At 41.9% G+C, this 21,926-nt stretch overlaps 1 protein-coding gene across 3 annotated transcripts in view; it reads left to right on the top strand.

Moving 5' to 3' along the window:
- bsna (bassoon presynaptic cytomatrix protein a) overlaps positions 1-21,926 on the top strand; it is a 113,943-nt gene that overhangs the window by 72,901 nt on the left and 19,116 nt on the right. For 2 of the 3 annotated variants that reach the window (XM_046396890.1, XM_046396891.1), the window contains exons 4-9: positions 6,854-12,223; positions 13,051-13,092; positions 13,696-13,860; positions 14,558-14,814; positions 15,421-16,357; positions 20,121-21,771. In XM_046396890.1, the coding sequence (XP_046252846.1) occupies positions 6,854-12,223; positions 13,051-13,092; positions 13,696-13,860; positions 14,558-14,814; positions 15,421-16,357; positions 20,121-21,771 (8,422 nt within the window). The remainder of the gene's footprint in view (positions 1-6,853; positions 12,224-13,050; positions 13,093-13,695; positions 13,861-14,557; positions 14,815-15,420; positions 16,358-20,120; positions 21,772-21,926) is intronic. The other variant, XM_046396889.1, reaches the window with a different exon arrangement.

Raw genomic sequence — 21,926 nt, forward strand, 5'->3', positions numbered from 1 at the left:
AGACAGTCGGGAAATCTTAATATAAGTAATGTATTAATAATATAGCAAGGAATAATAATCAAATTTTATTTTGAAGGAAAAGCAGAAGGAAAAGAGGGAGCTGACGAGGACTTTAGACCCAAATAATAATGTAATGACCAACTTTCTTCATTCACCCCAGAAAGCTGCTCCCAGCTAGGTTGACGAGGTGAAAGATAGCCCAGATGTAAGGTTACTAGCCAAGAGGTAGCTAGCATCAGTGAAGGAGCTGTAAGAAGAGGATTATGTTGACATTAGTGAAGATGTTCTGCATGTGTTTATACAGGAGGGAAAGAAAATTCTCATGCATTGATATGAAGAAAGCAGATTTATGGAAGACCAGTGTACTGGACATTTGGGCTTGAACACATTCATATCCAGCAGGTGCATGGTAATGAATGCCAGTACTATGTGGAAGAAAGCTAGAGGGAAGAGTTTAGCGTCTTGATAGCTTAGAGGAAAAAGCTGTTTGTGAAACCTTTAGTCTTAGTGGACAATGATCTGTAGCACCTCCCTGTGAGAAGGAGCTTGGTGACATAATGAACAGGGTGTGAAGGCTTGGTTGGTGACTATGTAGAGATTCAACACAGGGAAATGGGTAATGCCTATAATATCTTGACAGTCTTTTTTCCTTGTCTGACTGTCCATGCTGCCGTGCCACACTGTAATAGGGAAGGTAATGATGGACTTGATGATAGCTGAGTAGAAACAGAATGAGAGGTTAGTGCTTGGTCTGGTCTTTGTGCAAGGAAATAAAGTCATGGTTGACCTTTTGCAATGATGTGTTGTGCGTTAGTTTCCCCCTTCAGGTTAGGATCAGTGATGGAGGTGGGGTTTCCATTTATGTGTATGGGCCTTTTATATTTCTCTGCTACTTTACTGATCTTCAGCTTCTTTAACTTAGCTCTCACCTCATCCTCCTCAATGCAGATCATTAGCATTGGAGTGGAAGTAGAGTGAATGGCTGGTGGAATAGGTTTTTCAAAACTTGAATAAAACATGTTTAATTTATCTGGGAGGTTAGGGTCATTATGTGGAGGGGTACAGAAATATTATTTGCAATATGTCATGTCCTTAAGATTGTTGCATATGGATCTGGTATTACTGCAATCTGAAATTCCTGAAAACTGTTGATCCAATTTTGTTACATTGCTTGACTTAGCTTTTTTTTCTTAGCTTTTTTTTAATGCAGCAAACCACTTATATTTAGTTGCATTGATGAATTAATCTCCATTTTGTACACACAGTTCTTTTCCTTGCACACAATGCGGAATTCTATGGACAACCACTTTTTTGCAGAACTTGATATGCAATGTGACAAAGTCAGTGACTTCATCGAGGGAGTCGCAATCTGCACTAACCATACTCCAGTCAGTCCATTAGAAGCACCCCTGTAGCATATCAGTGGCATCCATGGACCAGGACCCAACAAATTTTGATGTCTTCTTAATGGATTTAAGCTTCTGTCTGTATTTCGGTAAGAGAAGTAACACAACATTGATCACACTTTCCCTGTGGAGCCCTAGAGAATGCATGGTAAGCATCTAGAATCGAGATGTAACAGTAATCCAATCTCATGTTTTCTCTGGTATGAAGTGAGTGCTTGCTCGTGACATGCCGTGATAGTTTGTGATGCACAAGTGCACAATCCCTGTAGCTGAAAAGTGCAAAGGACAGGTTTGTGTGGTTAAAATCACCTAACAGATGTCTCAAGTTGGGGTTTCAGTCGAGAGGGTATGTTGCAAGTGCTCCCTAATGACTGTTGTGGTGGAATTTAAAATCCAACTAAACAATTGATGCAGTTTATTGCAGTTAACATGGTCTGCATTCCAAACTGATGAATTAAAGATCAGGAGAACAAATACAAAATATAATAATTTGCCCTCATCAATAGAATACTCCCACCATTTGATTTGTGGGAAAATTGAACTAATCTGTCTGCTCTGAAGATAGTGAACCTGCTTGGTCCAGGAACTGACTGATCCTGATATGTTTTTGGTAAAATAGAAGGCTGAGTAATCTCCATAGTCTCTTTCGCTTTGTAATAAAAGCAAAAAGTCATCCATTTTATTTTTGAGGGATCACACATTGAGTAAGATCATTTCTGGCACTGGAGGTCGATTGAGGTGTGTGCTTGGTGTATTTCCTCAGATTGGCAATCCAGTGATGTTCACATAATGTATGTCCTCTGGAATGCTGGGAGATAGTTCCGAATCACCAATGTAATTCTCCTAATGTACTGCATTTCAGTAGACATAATGCTTTCCTGACAAACCACACAAGTGCAAGACAAACCTGCAGTACAGGCAGTCGACCAGGCCTCACAGCTGCCATCTTTTGCCTTTTTTGACATCTGTAGGCAAGGACCAAAGATATTTTTGTAAAATAGGAGTAGGCTTTGGAAGAAAAAAAGAACTATTTCTGATTTGAGTTCCTTTTTAAATGGAGAACATGAAACTTGAAACTTACATCACCAGTCTACCTCCATGACCTGAAAGCTTGGGCTGGTGAAAATAATTAATTTCAATTTATTTATATAACACCTTATACAATCAAAATTGTCTCTAGATGCTTTACAGAGACCCAGAGCCTGAACCCCTGAGCAAGCAGACAGTGGCAAGGAAAAACTCCCTTTTAACAGGAAGAAACCTTGAGCAGGACCCAGCTCGCAACGGAGAACTATCCTGCTGATAGTCGGCCGGGTGAAGGGGGGGAAGAAGAGGTAGACAGGACAGAGAGGATGAAAGAGAGAGAGAGAGAGAAACACACATGCAATAAACATCATAAATTACAAAGGACAAACATGACAGGTTGTTATAGTTGGAATTCTGAAGACTATGTAATGCATGTATTTGTTTTTAGCTGATATGTTGTTTAAGTTAGTTATAATAATACTACATAGAAAAACGACATGGGCATATGTTGACAATGAAGAGATACCTGCAGAAAGATACAGAGAGAGAAAGAATGGGAGGAAGAGGAGAACTGGACACACAGTTAGTGACATAAAATAATGAATTATATAATTTGCTTCTGACTTTAAACACCAAACACTACTACTGCTATGACAAAGTGAATATGAAACAGGACTGGCTATGGAAGCATGGGGTGAGATAGTGAGGCTGACAGGGAACGGATTCTAAACATTCAATGCATGGCTGCAACTGACTGGTGATATACAATAACATCACAGCCAAACATATTTTTGTTTGGAGGGGTGTGATATTTCAGGTCCCTAAAAACACATACTAGACTCAACAGCATACCAAACACTAGAGATCTAGAGATGCACCGACTGAGTGGCTAGGGACCGGAATCAACCAGTTTTCAGCATTCTTGGTCCGGAATGAAGACTGGCTGGTCAGTCTCTCATATCTCAGAAAACAAGCTGGTCCGTTTTACACATGCACATATGCAGAGCAGTGCATTGCAGCTGCACACTAACATGTCTTTAGTGTGGACGTTCTTCATTGTGAGTGAAGAAGACACGAAGCTGGCAATTTGTAATACATGTAAGGGCAAAGTAAACTGTGGGGTCCATCTCAAATATGTTCGGAACAACAAACCTAATCAGACACTTAAAACACTATCACCAAGACCCTGTTTGATTAGACACTGATCTCCACATTTCTTTTATTATGAAAGTAAAACTTTGCGTTGAAGAAAAGTTGATTTTTGTTTGTATATGCTGGCAATTATAGCTCTTAAAAATACAATCGGAATCTGTAAATATCAGTATCAGCAAGTCACACTTCCAAAAAAAAATCGGAAATCGGAATCGACAGAGAAAATTGCAATCAGTGCACCTCTACTAAATTCTGCGTTGACTTCAGTATTACAGTCCAGTTGATATTTAAAAAATGATAATCCTAGCCAGAGACTCCAGAGTAAAGCAAAAGAATGAAAGTGGCATCTTCAGGCCATTCATGCTACTGTCAATATTATCTGTACCACATTTCTGGAGACTTGCGCTCATAGAACCACTTGTAAAGGTCTGTAAAGGTCGCTGGGAACAAATCTGTGCAAATACTGTACAATAGTTTGGACTAACTCTGTTTCTCACAACACAATGAGTGACCAAAGCTACGTTGTTTCAAACATCTTTTAAAAGACAAATTAAATGCCTCTTGGTTTATAGTGGCACTGAGAGCCTTTGTTTATTTACAATGAGATGGGATGGTTTTGAGTTTAACTAAAAAATAAAAGAAAAAAATGCTTTTGCTTTTCTCTGTTGCATTTCTTGCATCTGTAATCAATCAGGTATTTCACATCACATAATAACTGATAATAACATAATAGAGAGAGCTGCAGTATGCCAGTACTCACATTTTCTGACAGACTTGGTTCTTTTCTTTTATATAAGTTAAACCGATTACTTTCTCGGACATCCGTGGCTGTTGCATCTCACTGATTCCTCAAAGAATGCTGAGGCTGCAAGAGGCAGCAAGGCACTCATGGACTACCTTCAGGAGTCAGGTAGAGAGAGAGGGAGAGAGACAGAGAGAGAACACACAGAGGAAGTGAAATAATGCCTTTTCTTACTCAGAGGCATTGCTCCTGCTGAAATATTTATAAAGATTTGCTGCTTTGGGCTTTTCAAAAGCAGAGCAGACCTTCCTCATTTGGAGAACTGCTATGAATTTAAAGTGCAGAGAGCTCAAAGCAAAGTCTCCTCTGAAGTATTGCAACCATTGTGAGAGGTTTTCTAGAAAATATCTAAAATATATATATATTTTTTATCAAATTTCTATACTATCCTCAATCCCTCTTTCACTTACCAGGTTAGTCCCTTTGAGAATATGATCTGGTATATTAAGAGACATCTGAGACAGAGCCACTAATGAATGAGTTCTCCACAGTCTTGCTATGTGGTCATCAGCAAATAACTGAAATTTTCTTACTCCTAAATTCAATTTTCGGTTTCAGTTTATTTATATAGCACCTTATACAATGAAACCCACGAGCAAGCAGACAGTGGCAAGGAAAAACTCCCTTTTAACAGGAAGGAACCTTGAGCAGGACCCGGCTCGCAAGGGAGAACTATCCTGCTGATAGTTGGCCGGGTGAAGGAGGGGAAGAAGAGGTAGACAGGACAGAGAGGATGAAAGAAAGAGAGAGAGAGAGAGAGAGAAACATGCATGCAGTAAACATCATAAATTTCAAGGACAGACATGACAGGTTGTTATAATTGGAATTCTGAAGACTATGTAATGTATGTATTTGTTTTTTAGCTGATATGTTGTTTAAGTTAGTTATAATATCACTACATAGAAGAACAACATGGGCAGATGTTGGTAGTAGACAGGGATTTTGTTCAAAGGATGGACATAGCTGTTAGTGGATGTCATATGTAATATGGTTTATTCAGTTTTGGAAATAGGAAAGAAAAATCACTGTATTTTGTAGAGAGACACTTAAGTGTCCTGTGTTTTCATAAGTAATTTCTTTGGGGTAACTGAATAACAACCTCAAATCTATTCTCTTACATATTTTCTGTTAATTTAGTCTTGTCACTTTAGTCTTGTTCTTTTTGCAATGAGGCAGTTTATTTATGAGCTAAATTATAAGTATTCAGTTTTGGCCCACATACCAGTGTGTATGTTACATAACGTAATGTAATGGGATTTTATGGCTCATATGAGCCATAACAAACTAACTGAATATTGGTTATTTTGCTGTCTTTTAGGGCTGTCTTATTTGACCAAAAACTTGGACCTTGATATGGGCCATTTCCAGATACTCATATTTTGACAGCTTTTTGGCCCATGTTACACTCTTTTCAACACAAACTCATTGTTTTGTCTTGGCTGGTCAGGGTCCTTCTCTAGTTCTTACCCCACTCTGTGTCACGTTCACTTTCGTACATTTGTTTGTGTTGCTTTCATGAGAATTGCATGATGGTGAATTGCAAATAATATTTTTTGTGCCAATCGGAAGAATGCAAAGCATCGTCCAAGTGACAAAGAAATATTTATGCAAAGAGTGTGATTTCCTACACAACAAAATAAGTGAATCATTATAAAATAAAAAGAATAAAGGCTTTTCTGCTATCACACAAAATACATAATGATATCTCACAACCCTACTCTCTGTTTAGTTTTCTAGCTGACTTTGTTACTCAGTGGAATGGTAGATAATATTATGACAGTATTGCAAGAAATATTTTTTATTAAAACCCCCAAATGTTCAAGAGAAAGCCACTGTCATGTATGTTTAAAATACTTTTTATATAAAGCACTTCATTATTTGGTAGCTAATGTTCCAAAATCAAAGAATAATTCATGTTAATCATATACCATTATAAACCTATTAAAATCACAGAATGTATGTTAATCTCCTGAAATGCTGTTTGAATAAATTTAAATTAATTCACCTTATGTTGTATTTATCTAGATATTTTCAATATAGAGTTAGAAATGAGAGCTTTCTTCTTGGCATGATAACATCAGAATGTAGTCTAATGATATATTTACATTCTATTAAAAGCTGTGGACTGCTGTTTTAGAACACCAGCTCAAGCACTGGAAAAATATTAATTGATATCTAGCACAGAAAGGAGGTCAATGTCCTTTATGGCAGAAGTGAGGATGAGATACAGTATACCACTTCAATCATGAATGATTGTTCATTCTTAATTTTTTTAAACTTACGTTTTTTCAAAGATGAATATTGAAATCAGACAGAATCATAAATATTATATCCAAAAACTAAAATATAAATATATGTGGGCTTAAATTGTATGCAACTGATGTGGTTATCCGGTATTAAATTATGACTCAAATTAAGAAACATGGCCCCTCCAAATTTAATTTTCCTTCTTTCTTCTTCTCTATAGGATACAAAAAACAACAGCACCCAAGACTTGTCACGCAGCCCTCAGAGCCTCAGTGACACTGGCTATTCCTCTGATGGCATCTCCAGCTCCCACAGTGAAATCACAGGTCTAATCCAAGAAGAGGAGATGAAGCTGAGTGAGAGGGGGATCAGTGGGCGGGCATCCCCTCCAAGTCCATCTGAGATTACCAAACTAGAAAGCTCCATGAGGCCTTTGCTGGAGAAGAGTCTTTCTGAAGAGAAGGTGGACAGAAGGGGGCGGAAGCACAGAGATAGGGACTTGGATGACAGAGGAAAGCAACGTCCACGCTCCCTGTCAATCCCACCAGATGCATATGACTCTGATGAGGAACTAGAAGATATATTGGAGGAAGAAGAGGATGGAGGAGACTGGGAGAGTAAACGGAAGGAAGGGAAGGAGGAGAAGAAGGAGAAGAAAAAAAAGGAAAAAGATGCAGAGCCCACAGAGATGACAGATGAGGAGTTTATGAGGAGACAAATAATGGAGATGAGTGCTGATGAAGAAAATGATGATGATGAGGAGGAGGAGGAGGAGATGGAGGAAGATGAAGATGAGGAAGATGAAGGATATGGCTACCAGAAACCCAAGAAAAGTCATCACAAGCACATTATCTCTGACTCAGGAAAGGAAAAGAGACGTCTTCAGCACCACTCCAGCAGTTTTGAGGAAGAAACTAAGAGCTCTACTGATGTTTATAAAGGCTCAGTGGAGGAGGGTGAAGAAGATGTCATGGCATCACAAGGAGGCCTGAGGCGTTTCAAAACCATTGAACTCAATAACACCAGTAGCTACAGCAGAGACATGGAGCTGAGCAGTGAAAATGACTTGAGCCTTGATCGGGAACCAGAGCTAGAGATGGAGAGCCTGACAGGATCTCCTGAGGAGCGCTCTCGTGGTGATTACTCCTCCACTCTTCCAGCCACTTCTTCCTCATATGGCTCAGGCCAGTCTCCTACTTCCATCTCATCAATGGAGGAGGACAGTGACAGTAGCCCCAGCAGGAGGCAAAGGCTGGAAGAAGCCAAGCAGCAGAGGAAAGCACGTCACCGCTCCCATGGCCCTCTCCTTCCCACCATTGAAGACTCCTCTGAAGAGGATGAGCTGAGAGAGGAAGAAGAACTGCTGAGAGAGCAGGAAAAGATGAGGGAGGTGGAACAACAGAGAATAAGGAGCACAGCACGAAAGACTAAGAGGGATAAAGAAGAGCTGAGGGCTCAAAGGCGCAGGGAGAGGTCAAAGACACCACCTAGCAATCTTTCACCTATTGAAGATGCTTCTCCAACAGAAGAGTTGAGACAAGCTGCAGAAATGGAAGAGCTCCATCGTTCTTCTGCTTCTGAATATTCCCCCCAGAGTCTGGACTCAGAGGCTGAGGGATATGAGTCTAAACTTTACAAGTCAGGCAGCGAGTACAACCTGCCTACCTTTATGTCTCTCTACTCACCAATAGAGAAATCATCAACTACAACAACTACCACGGCACCATCTTCAACTTCCAAACCCCTAAAGAGTGCTGAGGAGGTTTATGAGGAGATGATGAGGAAGGCAGAGATGCTTCAAAAACAACAGAAACAACAGCAGCAGCAACAGCAACATGGAAGACATGGGCAGTACTATGAGGAGGATGTTAATGGACAAGGTTATGATGATGAGTATGAATATGAACAAGATCAAACAGGATATGACAATGAGGCAATAGAGACAGAAACAGATATTTATGAGGAAATCCGACAAACATCTCAAAACATCACCAAGATGCAGCAGGCCACTGATGAGCAAGCAGAGATTGAGATTGAGAGTTCCTATTCGGACAAACAGCTCCTGGACACAGGATCAGCCTTTGCAAAGTTACTGGAGCAAAGCAATGCTCTACTAACTCCAGGGACCAGCCCCACCCAGATCTCAGCTCCTGTCTCCTTTGCTGAGACTGGGAGGATTCCTGATGTCCGAGTAACACAACACTTCTCTGCAAAGGATGGACACAAAGACAGAATCAAAGCAGGAAAGAATGGAATAACTCCAACCGCAGCTGCCACCACTATTGCAGCTTATGGAGTTTATGCCAGAGATGCAGTGACTATTTCTCAGACCAGTTCAAGCCACACTATGACGTCTACTCAGTCTGGTATATATAGCCGACACACAAGTCCTGCCACATCCTCAGCTACAGTCTCAAGTGTATGCAGCAAGATTGCAGAGATTACTCAGGCCTACAGTCAAAGAGAAGTAATCACCAGAAGAGTAGGGGAGACCAGGGGTGTCCAAGTGCGAGACAGCTCAACATCTTCTACTGAGAGAATAATTGAGCCACGTTCTCCGAAGTATACTACTTATTACAGGAGCACCAGTCCTCCTCTTTCTCCATCACCACCACCACATAGTCCCACCCGTTCACCTTCCAGAAGGGCTACAGCTGAGTTCTCTACACAGACTTTCAGTTCGGCCTTACGAATGGAGTCAGCTGACTCTGGACCTTCATCACCAGTCATGGCTCAGGGAACTCAAACATCACATCGATCAGTTTCACCACGGCTCTATCGACAGCAGTCCTCCCAGGATGCCCCATACTCCCCACCACCAAGTCCAGCTAGGCCAATGACAGTCAACACCGCTACTTCTCCCCTGTCTTCACCTACCCGATTTAGCCGCCAATCAACGTTTGACACTTATTCCCCGTGTGGCAGCCCTCCAGACACACCACCCTACCAACAGTCTCCTACACACAGCTTCTACCGAACGCAAAGGGTTGAGAAGGTAAATGTGGGGACGAGTATGGTCACCACAGCCAGCATTTACACCAGAGGGTCTATGTCAATGGATAACATCTCCCTCTGTCGAATTTCTACAGTCCCAGGCACATCAAGGGTAGAGCAGGGCCATATGATCCAAGGTGGAAGTGTTGTTGATCTTAGAACAGCCACCAAACCAGCTCCTATTATCATGACTGACCAGGGTATGGATCTTACCTCCTTGGCCAGTGAAAGCAGGAAATACCATGGGGGATCGGAAGGTAGCAGACATTCAACGATTGTACAGCCACTGATTATGAACTTGAACACCCAGGAGACCACCACACCAACCACTGTGAGTGTTACTGTGGCTGCTTCCATGTTCATGACACAGCCAAAACAGCCAACAGTCTATGGTGATCCCCATCAAAACCGCATGGATTTGGGTCAAGGGATGGGTTCAGCCATGTGTCTTTCCCAGCACAAACCACCACTTTCACCTCCAGTTGACCCATCAATACCAAAAATTGATGCCAAACTTGAAGACCTTAGTGTACAACAGAGAGAGCTACAAAAACAACAAGAGAAGCTGCAGAAGCAACAGGAACTCCTTGAACAGCAGTTGCAGCAGCACCATCAGATGCAACACCAACAGCAACAGGCATCTGCATTGGTCAGGTACAACCTCACTGGCCAGATCTCACCTTTACTGAAAAAAGACTTGCTAGTCAGCCAGACTAGCACTGCCTCAGCTGTGGTCAGTGCAGTATCACCAGTTATTAACCCTGATATGTATGGTACTGGCCCCATTGAGCTGAAAGGGAAGCCCAGTCCTCCTGGCTTGATGCCAGGAGGTAAATCACCTCATAGCATGATAGTACAGATGGATGGAGTACCAGAGCAGGCCAGGGCAGTGACCCAGCTGGTGAAAGTAGAAGAGGGACAGGATGCTATGGATCTGACAGGAGGCCAAATTAAACCTGACAACCAGCCAGCTTGCTGCGATGTTTATCGACTTCCATTTGGTGGGAGCTGTGTTGGCGGTTCTGAGAAAGAGGGTATAAGACCTCCATCTGCGCCACCTCTTACCTACGAGTCTGACCAAGAACAACAACCTAGAAGTTATCATGAGTATCCAGTGGATGGACGTAAGGCCTACACATTGCCTTTCCCTGGTAGACTTCAGCCTTCAATGTCTGACACAAACCTAGCTGAAGCTGGGCTGCATTCCTACCATTCTAAACTAGAACCACACATCCAAGCCACAGGAGAACTTGCTATAGACCTAACTGCAATGAAACAGGGCTACGGAGGATATATGGGCATGCAGTATGGTTCCTATACAGATTTACGGCATGGGGGAGACATAACAGCACAAACATTGCCTATAAGAAGATATAATTCTTTGTCTAACATCAGTTCAGACTATGGCTATTCTGCTCGTGAGATTGCTAGCTTTCAAGAAGCTAACTTGGCTCAGTACAGTGCTACAACTGCCAGGGAGATCAGCCGAATGTGTGCAGCACTCAACTCCATGGATAGGTATGGAAGCAACCCGGATTTGATGCAGTTTGGTAGTTTGGGAAGAGGAACTGGGCCTGGGACATCCAGACTTGCAGTAGGTCTTGGCATGAGACAAAACCTCCTCTTTGGACTCGATGGGAAGCCAATCTCCCATAGTCAAGCACTGACCAACCTTATCAATGCCAGACAAGCCAGTCTCAGAGCCATGTACCCTGCTGCTATTAGGTCCTCTGATGGGATGATCTACTCCACCATTCAGACTCCCATCGCTTCTACACTTCCTATCACGACCCAACCTGCCTCTGTTCTTCGCCCACTACTGAGGACAGTCTACAGGCCATACCCCTCTGCTAACATGACACCTATTCCTTTATCCAGTCTGAGCAGACTACCAATGACCCCTAGAATTCCCATATCTGGACAAGGTCCAATCCGTTACCCAACACCAGGTCTTCTCCAAACAACATCAACCACTGCCACTACTGCTGGTGCTGTAACAACTTCAGCACCAGTAGGTGCCCCAGTGTCACAGCCAATTACCAGCTCTACAGTCCAGGATGAACCAGTTTACCTTGGTAAAGGTGCCACAGTGACTTCCTCATCAACAGAGGTCACCTCAGTACAGGGAACAGTTGTTATACCAATGGAGCCACAACACCAACCAATAAACCTGTCCCAGGCACACCTAAACAGTCAGCAACAACAGCAACAGGTGACAACTGCTCAACAGGCACAGCAACCTCCTCCAGCAGCCCATGCCTACCCACCCTCAGCTCCTTCACACTCTCATGGCTACACCCAGCCTCCAGTCGGTCCCACTGCCCCCAGCAGTGGATTACCCATTGCAGGGGGTCTTCCACCCTTTCCTCCACCAGGTGCCATACACAAGGAGGGTGAAACCGAGGCAGAGAGGCTGCACCGGCAACAGGAACAGCTTCTGCAGATGGAAAGAGAGCGTGTGGAGCTGGAGAAACTCCGACAACTGCGCCTGCAAGAGGAGCTGGAGCGGGAAAGGATGGAGCTGAAGCTACACAGGGAGAAGGAGCAGATTCTGGTGCAGAGAGAGTTGCAGGAGCTGCAGAACATCAAGGAACAGGTAGAGGGATAAACAGAAGGTGCAATGGAAAGTTTGACATAGTGTCTTGTTTAATATTTTGTGGTGGTTAGTTTCACTTTGGATATTGGTTTGGGTTTTTTGCTTTTGTGATGGTGTTGCTTGTGGTTTTGATTTATGATCTTTTTATATTATTTACGTTTCTTTTGGTCTGTCTGTCGGTGTCATGTCTTTGATGTGCAATCAGAGAATGGACCTGCTCTGCAGGATTAAATACAAAGTTCCCAGAAATAACCAAAACTAACCAGGTCTCTTTACGGTATATAGTATATGCATGTCTTTTAATATGTGACTCCTATCAATTCGTAAAAAAAGTGCCTGTAACTAACTCTGAGAGTTTTATTGAATACTTTTTGCCAGAGAGACCTTTAAATATCCATTCTGAGGGTGATGTTAACATTCTGTCATTGTTAGAGACAATATTACTTTTGATGGATGTTTTATTCAAAGAAATGTTTGCATCCAGCCTACATTGCAAAAATATAGCTCTAAAATCTGCATGCTGTGTTATTCACTTTACTGAACATTTCCTGTATATAAAGTGTGCATGAACATGCTTGTATGTATGTGTTATAGAAAATGATGAGGCTCTGATTTTGTTTGTAAAGTGGTTACGTGTTCCATTTGTTGGTCTGATTTATATGAAAAAGAAAAATTGATCCAGTTTTGTAAAAATGTAATAATCATAAGAACATATTTGAATATATTAATTTATTGATTTTCTCAATTCTTTATAGCCTAGTGAAGATGTTTTGACAGTTTATAGATGGGCTAACATGACAATTTTCTACTCTTTTGTTTTTTGATAGAACAAGCAGTTGAAAATCTTTCAAGTTAACTCTGTTAAACAGGTGTGGAAACCTTCTTTTATGAGAATGAACTAGAGATGGAATGTTTAATATGCATCTCATAACCTACCCTATATAAGCAAAAATCCTAACTCCTATTGCACTGGTCTGCCACTTATGCAACAAAGAAAATGCATTAAATATTTTCTTGTAAGCACTGTATGACTGGCGACAGCAATTACCAGTTCATGCTGCACTTCATTTATTTTGCGCTTCCATTCTTGGTTTTTGGCAGTGTATAGAATTTTGACTAATTTGGAACCATTTTCAAAACTAATTCATCAGCACAAGAATAACTCCATGCCACATTTAGTTTCAGAAGTCTTGTGATTTGGTTTGTATTCTTGAAAAATCTTTTGTATAACACAGTGTGTCAAAAGTCAGCAACTTTGTCCTCTTCTGTCTGTACTGTCTCTCTCTCACCTCCATCTTGTCTTTTATCCATCATTCATTTTTCTTGATCATTGTTTCACCTCTCTACCCATCTATTCTCACCTCTCTCTTGTGCTGCTTTTCCACTTTCTCTGCTTTCCTGTCTTGTCCTCTTTCTTTCTGTTTTTGCCAATGGATGCTTCTGTCTGTTCCCCTTTCAACAATATATCTTAGGTTCTACAGCAGCAGCAACACGAACGTGAGAAACAACTTGTTCTCCAGAGGGAGCAGCTGGCCCAGCAGAAGTCCCAGCTAGACCAGATCCAGTCTTTACAGAACCAGCTCCAGCAGCAGCTTGAAGAGCAGAAGAGACAGAAAACAGCAGTTCAGACCATGCAGGTGAGGGGAGTGAGGAATACAGGAAAATGGTATACTCTAGCACTGATGTCGAGTGTTTCTGCTTCTGGTCAGCAGTAGCTGAAAATTTTATGATATGGAGAGTGGACAATACAGAGGACGCATGGCACAAGAAGATCTCACTAATACATTTATGGCCTGCCGGGCATGTGCATGTATACACCTTTCGGCCACAACATTAAAACCACTGACAGGTGACGTGAATAAAATTAATCATGTCTTTACAATGCAATTTTCTGTGGGGAAACTCTGGGTTCTGGAAATCATGTGGATGTTCTAACCTGGAGGTCCCATCTAACCAGTCAGAGGAAGGGACCCAGGACTTCTAGGGGTATTTTGTGTTCACCGGCATTGGCATGTTGGATCCTTTGGGTCCTATGCATTGAGGGTGTGGCCTCCAGGTGGATTTGGCTGAAAGGTGTATATTGCTGTCCTTGCAAGACTTCTATATTTTCTAAAGCATGAATGAGCTTCAAGGGTTCATTAATCCACTAGTATCTAATCATGATCAATTTAACTATTAACCAAATTGAATTCTCAAGCTACAACTCACAATGTTTGCACGAATGACTGTGATTTGAAGTGCCATAGCAAAGCATATTCAGTATCAGTTCAGTCAAAGGTAGGTGAGGTATAAAACTATAAACAACCAGCCTTAAAACATTGTTTTTTTCTTCAGTTGGATGTGAATGGACAACCACTACACCCTTACATCGACTCTCAAATGGGCTCCCGTTCCCTCCCTAATTCTTCATCAGAGATGTGTCTGAGGAGCCAGGAGGAGCACATGGAAACCAGGAGCAACATGAGGAAACACAGCTCCATGACCAGGCTGAGCAGGGACAGCTTGGATGGTGATGGTGTGATGTTTTATGGCTCCCCCCGCAGGATCGTGGACAGCTGTGTGCAGACAGACGATGAAGACAGGGAGGAGAGGTAGAGATGTGTGTGTGTTGATGGATGAAGGTAGTGTATATGTGTATGTGTGTGTGTGTGTGTGTATTTATGTTTGTTTGTGTTTATGTGTGTGTCAGCAGGGATTACTTTGATAGTATTCCTATTTACTTCACATCTGTCTGTAATTAAAAAACAAGACCCAAGCTGAGATGTAGATGCATGCTTTATGAATAATTTATAAACAATTTCACAGAGAATAAATGCGAAGGAATGTATAACTCAAAAGTTGATACTATATACAATGTTAAATAATATAGTGTGTAAATTACATTTTCTTTTCATTTTCCTTGTGTTGAGGTAATGCTATAACCTACCAAATAGGTTCCTCTCTTTATATCAGTATTTTTAAATTGTTTTCTCAAAACTCATCATTTGGAACAGGGTAACAATATTACTGTAACTTGCAAATACTCAATAAACTAAAAATAACAGTCATAATTACCTGTTTTAACTATTGTTGTACAAATTTGAACCGTCAAATACTCAGGTATTTAACTGATATCTACAAAGAAAATGTGTACATAATTTTCATATGTAGCATTATTGTTTTCTTCCTGATTGTTTTCTTCTTTTCTCCATCACCAGGTATATGATGCGTCATCGCACCAGGAGGCGTGGCCGCAGTGTTGACTGCTCTGTGCAGACTGATGACGACGAAGACAAAGCTGAAACAGAGCAGCCAGTCCGCCGAAGACGTTCCCGTTTCTCACGGCACTCTGAGTCCAGTGCCGCGGGGAGCAGTACTGCTGCCACGACCACTGCAACTACTGACATCAAAACTGACACTACCAAGATGGTATCCTCCAGTATTGCCATCCAGACCATCAGGGAAATGTCTTGCCAAACAGAAGTCGAGCACCTAGGAAGGGTCTCTCCAGCAATCCATGTTACAGTACCAGACCCCAGTAAAGTAGAGATTGTGCACTACATCTCCGGACCTGAGCGGACCCAAAAAGGACAATCTCTAGCATGCCAGACTGATCCAGAAGCCCAGTCACAGGGTGTCGTAGCCCCCCAACTCAGTGTACCAACCACAGTCAGTCCATATTCTTCCTCTACCAGTGCAGGAACACAGCAATCCGGTTCTGTAGACCTTCTGACCCAGCAGCGCCAACAACAGCATATTGCAGCAAACGCAGCCAAGTTTGAGCGACGCCGTCCCGACCCACTTGACATCAACTACCAGCCTCACAACCACCTGCACAATGAGTCCATCTCCAGCATCATCCGGCAGCAGCAGACAGCCCCCAAATCCCCACAAGTTCTCTACTCTCCCGTCTCCCCAGTTTCCCCGCACCGTCTTCTGGAGACTTCGCTGTCCAGTGAGAGGCTAAACAAGGCCCATGTCACACCTCAGCAGAAATCCTACACAGCCGAGTCCCCCCAGCGACACCCCTCTGTGCCCCGACCCATCAAGAGCACCCAGAGGTCCATGTCAGATCCCAAGCCCCTCAGCCCCACCACAGATGAGCACACCAAGGCCAGGCTCTCCCTCTATCAACAACAAGCACTCCAGAGCCAGGTAAAGTCACTCAAATCATACTGACACATGCATTAGCACACACTGAAGATAAGTGAAGAATGATAGAAAATGATGTAATTAAAATTGATTTATGATACAGTCTAGATAAGCTAATCACTGGAGATAAGGTTCTTTTCTCAAAATAATAGGAAGCATTTTTTAAAGCTAGATAGGGCAAAAGTCTATCTGTGTTGGATTTGATATTTGTTTGTTAAAAAACAGACAGCAGAACAGTGTTCAAATCTCATGTTTATCAAATTTGATTACATTTTGCCTCCACTGATATTAATTTTTGTAGACCTAGTACAACCATGTTATGTCATGTTAGACCCACACTTATCAGGTCGACAGTAAAAGAGTAATCATTACTGTCATCGTTGCAGCTTTACGCAGCCTGGTTCTGGCCATATTATGCTTGTGTGCCTTGGGGTTTTGATGGAATTTCATCAGTTTAAATCCATTCAGGGTGACTCGTGACAAAATTATTGGTTAAATCAGAATCAGAATCAGCTTTATTGGCCAAGTTTGCATATACAAACAAGGAATTTGATTCCGGTTAGACTTTGCCCTCAAGTACAAAACACCTAGCAGTAAGAACATAAAAGATATATATACAATAATATATACAATAAGATGAGGATAAAAAATAAAAAATATTACATACAATAACATGTGAATCTGTGGAATAGTGTAATGACAGTGTAGGTAGACTAAGATTTTTAAAAATAAATAAATACAGTGCAAGGCAATGCAGTGCAAATCAGCAATGTATATTTGATAAACGGGTACAGAAAGATTATCAACAAAATAAAAAATATTTATTAAATGTTTCATATATCATATACAATTCTGCATAATTATATTATATTATATTAAGCATTTAAACCATGAGGGGCCTAGCATAGTCATTATCTTTGCTCTAGTCAATAGTCTGACTCACTTTATGTTCAGTGGCGTCAGAACCTGCCAAAGGCATTAATACTGAATGACTTCCATGTAACTGATTGAAACCATTCCTTTCATTCCACTTTGGCCCTGTTTTTATTATTGTGAGCGCTATCAATGTTTTATGTGTATGCTATGATGACAAATTCCCTTTGTTGTGCATCTTTCAGAAATTACTATTGTTTGCTTTTCTACGTCCTTTAGAGTTCACAGATTTTATTGTGTCCCAGTTTGAAACAAGTGACTGTTGTGGCCTGCTGTTATGAAGCTGATTAGAGCACAAGAGAGAAAATCATCATAACTTCGTGTTAATAACTAGATGAACAATACTTGCAAACAGAATGTAGTAAATTTCAGCATTAAATGTGTACAGTTTACCCCAATTACAAGTTACATGACAGGTGGCAAACCACTCTAACATATTCTTGAAAAATAAAATAATTTCTTAAGACCAACTAATAAAGATCATATCAAAAGCTGAGGAAATGAATACATATTAATAACTATTACTCAATTTGTAGAGCACATTTCAACACCAAAAGTTCCTCATAAAAATAAAGTTGACAAATAAATTTACAAATTGAAATAAAAACAAAAGCATATAGTCAATGTGGAAATTTGAGTGCCAAAAAACATTAACTGGACCAGAATGAAAAACTAATCCCAGTAATTTCTGCCTAAGTAATTAAGTCAAATCTGATAGTGTGTATGTTTTAAGAATAGATTTAAAATGTGATACTTAGTCAATCTTTCTCCCTCAGGCAGGTCCTTCCCAAAACTTGGGGTTCCTAACAGCAGGTTAGGCTTTTCAGACTGTGTCAACTAATTATTGAGTGATGCACCATCTGTGCATTATAGTGTTGCAGTCTGTGTCCAAAGACAGTTGATATGTTTTGTTATCAAAGGTAACTAAAGCCAGCAGTGCTTCTCCAGAGTCACCTGATTTAAAAGTGTCCTTCAGTTTACTCAGGAGCAATCCACTTTCACATTATTGGCTGTTGCATTGTCATATCATTGCCATTCCCAATGCCAAGTATGTGCAGAATGCAGCAAGATAAATACATTTATTTATTTTATTTAAATGTATTTTCTTTAGAATGTCCCATCTTCCCTCATCAATCTTGAGTCATACTGGTTATTACAGGAATGTTGTTGTGAACAAGCCCTTTGTTGTGTATAGATTTTTTTGCACTGTACAGTATTTTCTCTCCTAATCTTTTGAGGTGTTGGGAGTGTTTTTCCACCACCCACATGCTAAGATAGGATTATATGATTAATAACTCCCATTAGGGATGTTTTTTTATGTTGTCACCCCCACACTGATGATAACCACACATGATAAACAACGCATGACACATGGTGTGAGCTATTTACAAATTCAACATGTTAACAAGTTTCATAGAGGAAATTATGATGACATTTTCAAACATATTGAAAAAAAAACAAAACATTGAACCATTTCTTCCTGCCTTCCTGCCATATCATTCATAATATTGATTAGCCACAGGAAAACATCTACTCATCGAAACAAGAAACAACTATTTGATTGATTTTGACAGGAGCATTGGCACCCTACATATTATAAGCATTTAAATAAGCTTTTAAGCCATTTTAATAATCTAAAATTATAATCAAATGCTCAAAAATAGTTATTTTTTGTTTGATATTTTTTATGGTTTTAAATAGAAACATTGGTGCAGCAGATTTGAGGTTTAAAAGCTAAAAGAGCAAGCATCAGAAGCAATCAATAAGTTATTTGCAAAAAAATCAATATTGCAGACATATGAAAATATACAAAGCAACATCTGTGGAATAGATTATTCCATATTTTGTGTTCAATATGGTGTTGAAAACTTCACTTACTACTATTTATTATTCAAGGTGGTTAATTTCCAAAATTTGTTTAGCAGAGCTTTAAGGGTCATAGACATGCCACAAATTTCAATTATTTTATTGCTCTATTATATATTCTTAACTGCAACTGGCTTTAGTTTGAAGATGACAAAGACCGTCCTTCTAAGACCATCTTAATGATGTCTGCATAAACACAACCTGAAAAATAATTGACTATTTGTTCAAAATGAATGGTTTGCATTAGATGTAGTCAGTTGAAAAATGAAATACTGTACCACAATTGTCACTAATGTGTGAATGTTTTTGTATGTCCTCTAACACAAGCTCCACTCTTGTTTTCTGTTGTCCTTGTCTCTGTGTCTATATGTCTCCTTTGTCTCCCTTGTATTTCCCTGTCCTTGCGTCCTTCCTTGTTTCTTCTGATCCTTGACCTTTTTCTCTTTTTGAGTTTTCCTCCCTCCTCTTCCTGCTGTTCTATTCATCTGTTGTGAACTTCATGTGTCCTCCCACCTCCTCACCTTTCTCTTCCCACTGTGATTTTTTCTCCATGAATTTCCTCCTCTTCCTTCTCTTATTTTATTTTATCTTTATTGGGTTCCCCACATCCTTCCTTACCCCTGCCCCTTACCAATGTTTCTTTCACTTTTATCTCTTTATCCTACGCTCTCTTTAATCATAACTCCTTTTTTATTCTTATATATGATATTTGCCTCTTTTGTCTCTTACTTCTACATATCCCTGTCCATCTCACTTTTGAATATTGTTTCCACAAATGCCCAATCTCCCATCCCTCTCTATTCAACTTAATGTTCTATCCTTCTCTACACAACCCTGTTTTTCTGTTTTTGCCTCTCCAATCCCTTTCTTTCCATGTGTCCTTGTCTCCCCATATTCTCCTGCTCTCCCATCCCTCCTTTCCTCTCTCTCTCTCTCTCTCTCTCTCTCTCTCTCTCTCTCTCTCCAGCTGGCAGCCCTACAGCAGAGTTCATTACTCCGTAAAGTCAAGCGAACCCTGCCCAGCCCTCCTCCGGATGAGACCACCACATCAGCTCACCTGCCCATGATGACACCTGCTCTCCAACAGGTCTACCTGCCCTCCGTGCCCAGCCTCAAGCCCAGCTCCAGGTCTGGTCTGGCTGCCAAAGCCAGCCTCCTCAAAGACCTCACCCACGAGCTGAAAGCCGTGGAACAAGAGTCAACCAAGCTGAGAAAGCAGCAAGCTGAACTGGAGGAGGAAGAGAAAGAGATTGATGCTAAACTGAGATACTTAGAGCTGGGGATACATCAAAGGAAAGAGACACTTGTCAAGGAGAGAGAGAGGAGGGATATTGCCTATCTGAGGTGTATGGGGGACACTAGGGACTACATGTCTGATAGTGAGCTGAATAACCTACGTTTAGCAGCTGCAGCTGCATCACATGAGACCAATGGGCTACTGTCAACAAGGCCAAGTACCGCCCCTCTCAGCCAGTTCACCAGTGATGTGAATACAGCAGCCCAGTATCCACCCACCTCATCCTTCCTCTCCTGTCAGTACCCCCAGAGCCAACCTGCAGCACCAACTCAGCAATCAAGTTTGCTGTATCAGTCCTCGACATTCAACCAGCCTCCCTATCCAACAGTGTCTCAGTCTCAGGCACTTCCACAGCCCACACCCCTCCAGAGCCATGTCCCACCTCCTGGACCTGCTTACCAGTCTCAAACCTCCTACCCCTCCCACTCCTACCCCCAAACTCAGCCCCCGTACCCCCAGACAGACATGGGGTTACCAGCTGCACCTCAGCCTCAGCCCCAGCCAGGGCATACAGGTTTTGGGCCTGCACCACCAGGTCAGCCCCCATACCCCACCCACAGCTCACCCTATCCCAGTGCTGTAACCTCCTACCCCAGCCAGACCACCCCATATCCTGGTCAGCCCCAAGCTGATATCCTGACTGTCCACCCAGGAAGACCAAGGCAGACTTCTCTCGCCGATCTGGAGCACAAGATGCCTACCAACTATGAGACGATCAGCAACCCCACAGTTGTGGTCACTACCACAGCTCAGGATGCTACCTATTCCAGTGCAGCCCCCTCTTATGGTCAGTACACTGGATCAACAACTATGTCCAGCTCCTATGGGCCCTACGCCTCAGCACCAGTGTCCAGCAGCTATGGTGGGTACTCTACTGTGCCACCAAGCACTTATGGCCAGTATACTTCAACCTCAGCTAGTTCATATGGGCCTTACACAACAACCAGTGCTAATACTTATGGTTACACCACCACCACAGCCAGTTCTTATGGACAATACACTTCTACAGTTTCCAATGCCTATGGACACTCTGTGGACAGTCCCTCCACTTACAGTACAGCAGATGGGATGTATGGGGCTCCTGGCTTAGAGCAAAACATACCAAGAAACTACATGATGATTGACGATGTAAGTGAGCTGACGGCAAAAGATGGGCTGGGCACGACAACAGGAGACATCATGCACCATGGCGGCAGTGGGCGTTACCCGGGTGACATCCATGGCAGCACGACGCGTGGGGGAACTGGCAGCTCCTCGTACGGCAGGGCACCTGAAGAGGAAGCAGCGATGCAGGAAGAGCTATACGACCACCATGGCAGGGGTAAGAGCAGCTACAGGCACGGACCTCTAGGGGGCAGCAGCAGCAGCGTGAGCACTAGCATGGGTGGGGGATCCCCCTATTACTATGACTATGACTACAAACATGGCAGCCTCCGCTCCGGGGTACAGAAACCTTCGTCCTCCAGAAGCCTTCTG

This window comes from Scatophagus argus, chromosome 8 (genome assembly GCF_020382885.2).
Source record: "Scatophagus argus isolate fScaArg1 chromosome 8, fScaArg1.pri, whole genome shotgun sequence".
Classification (NCBI taxonomy): domain Eukaryota; kingdom Metazoa; phylum Chordata; class Actinopteri; family Scatophagidae; genus Scatophagus; species Scatophagus argus.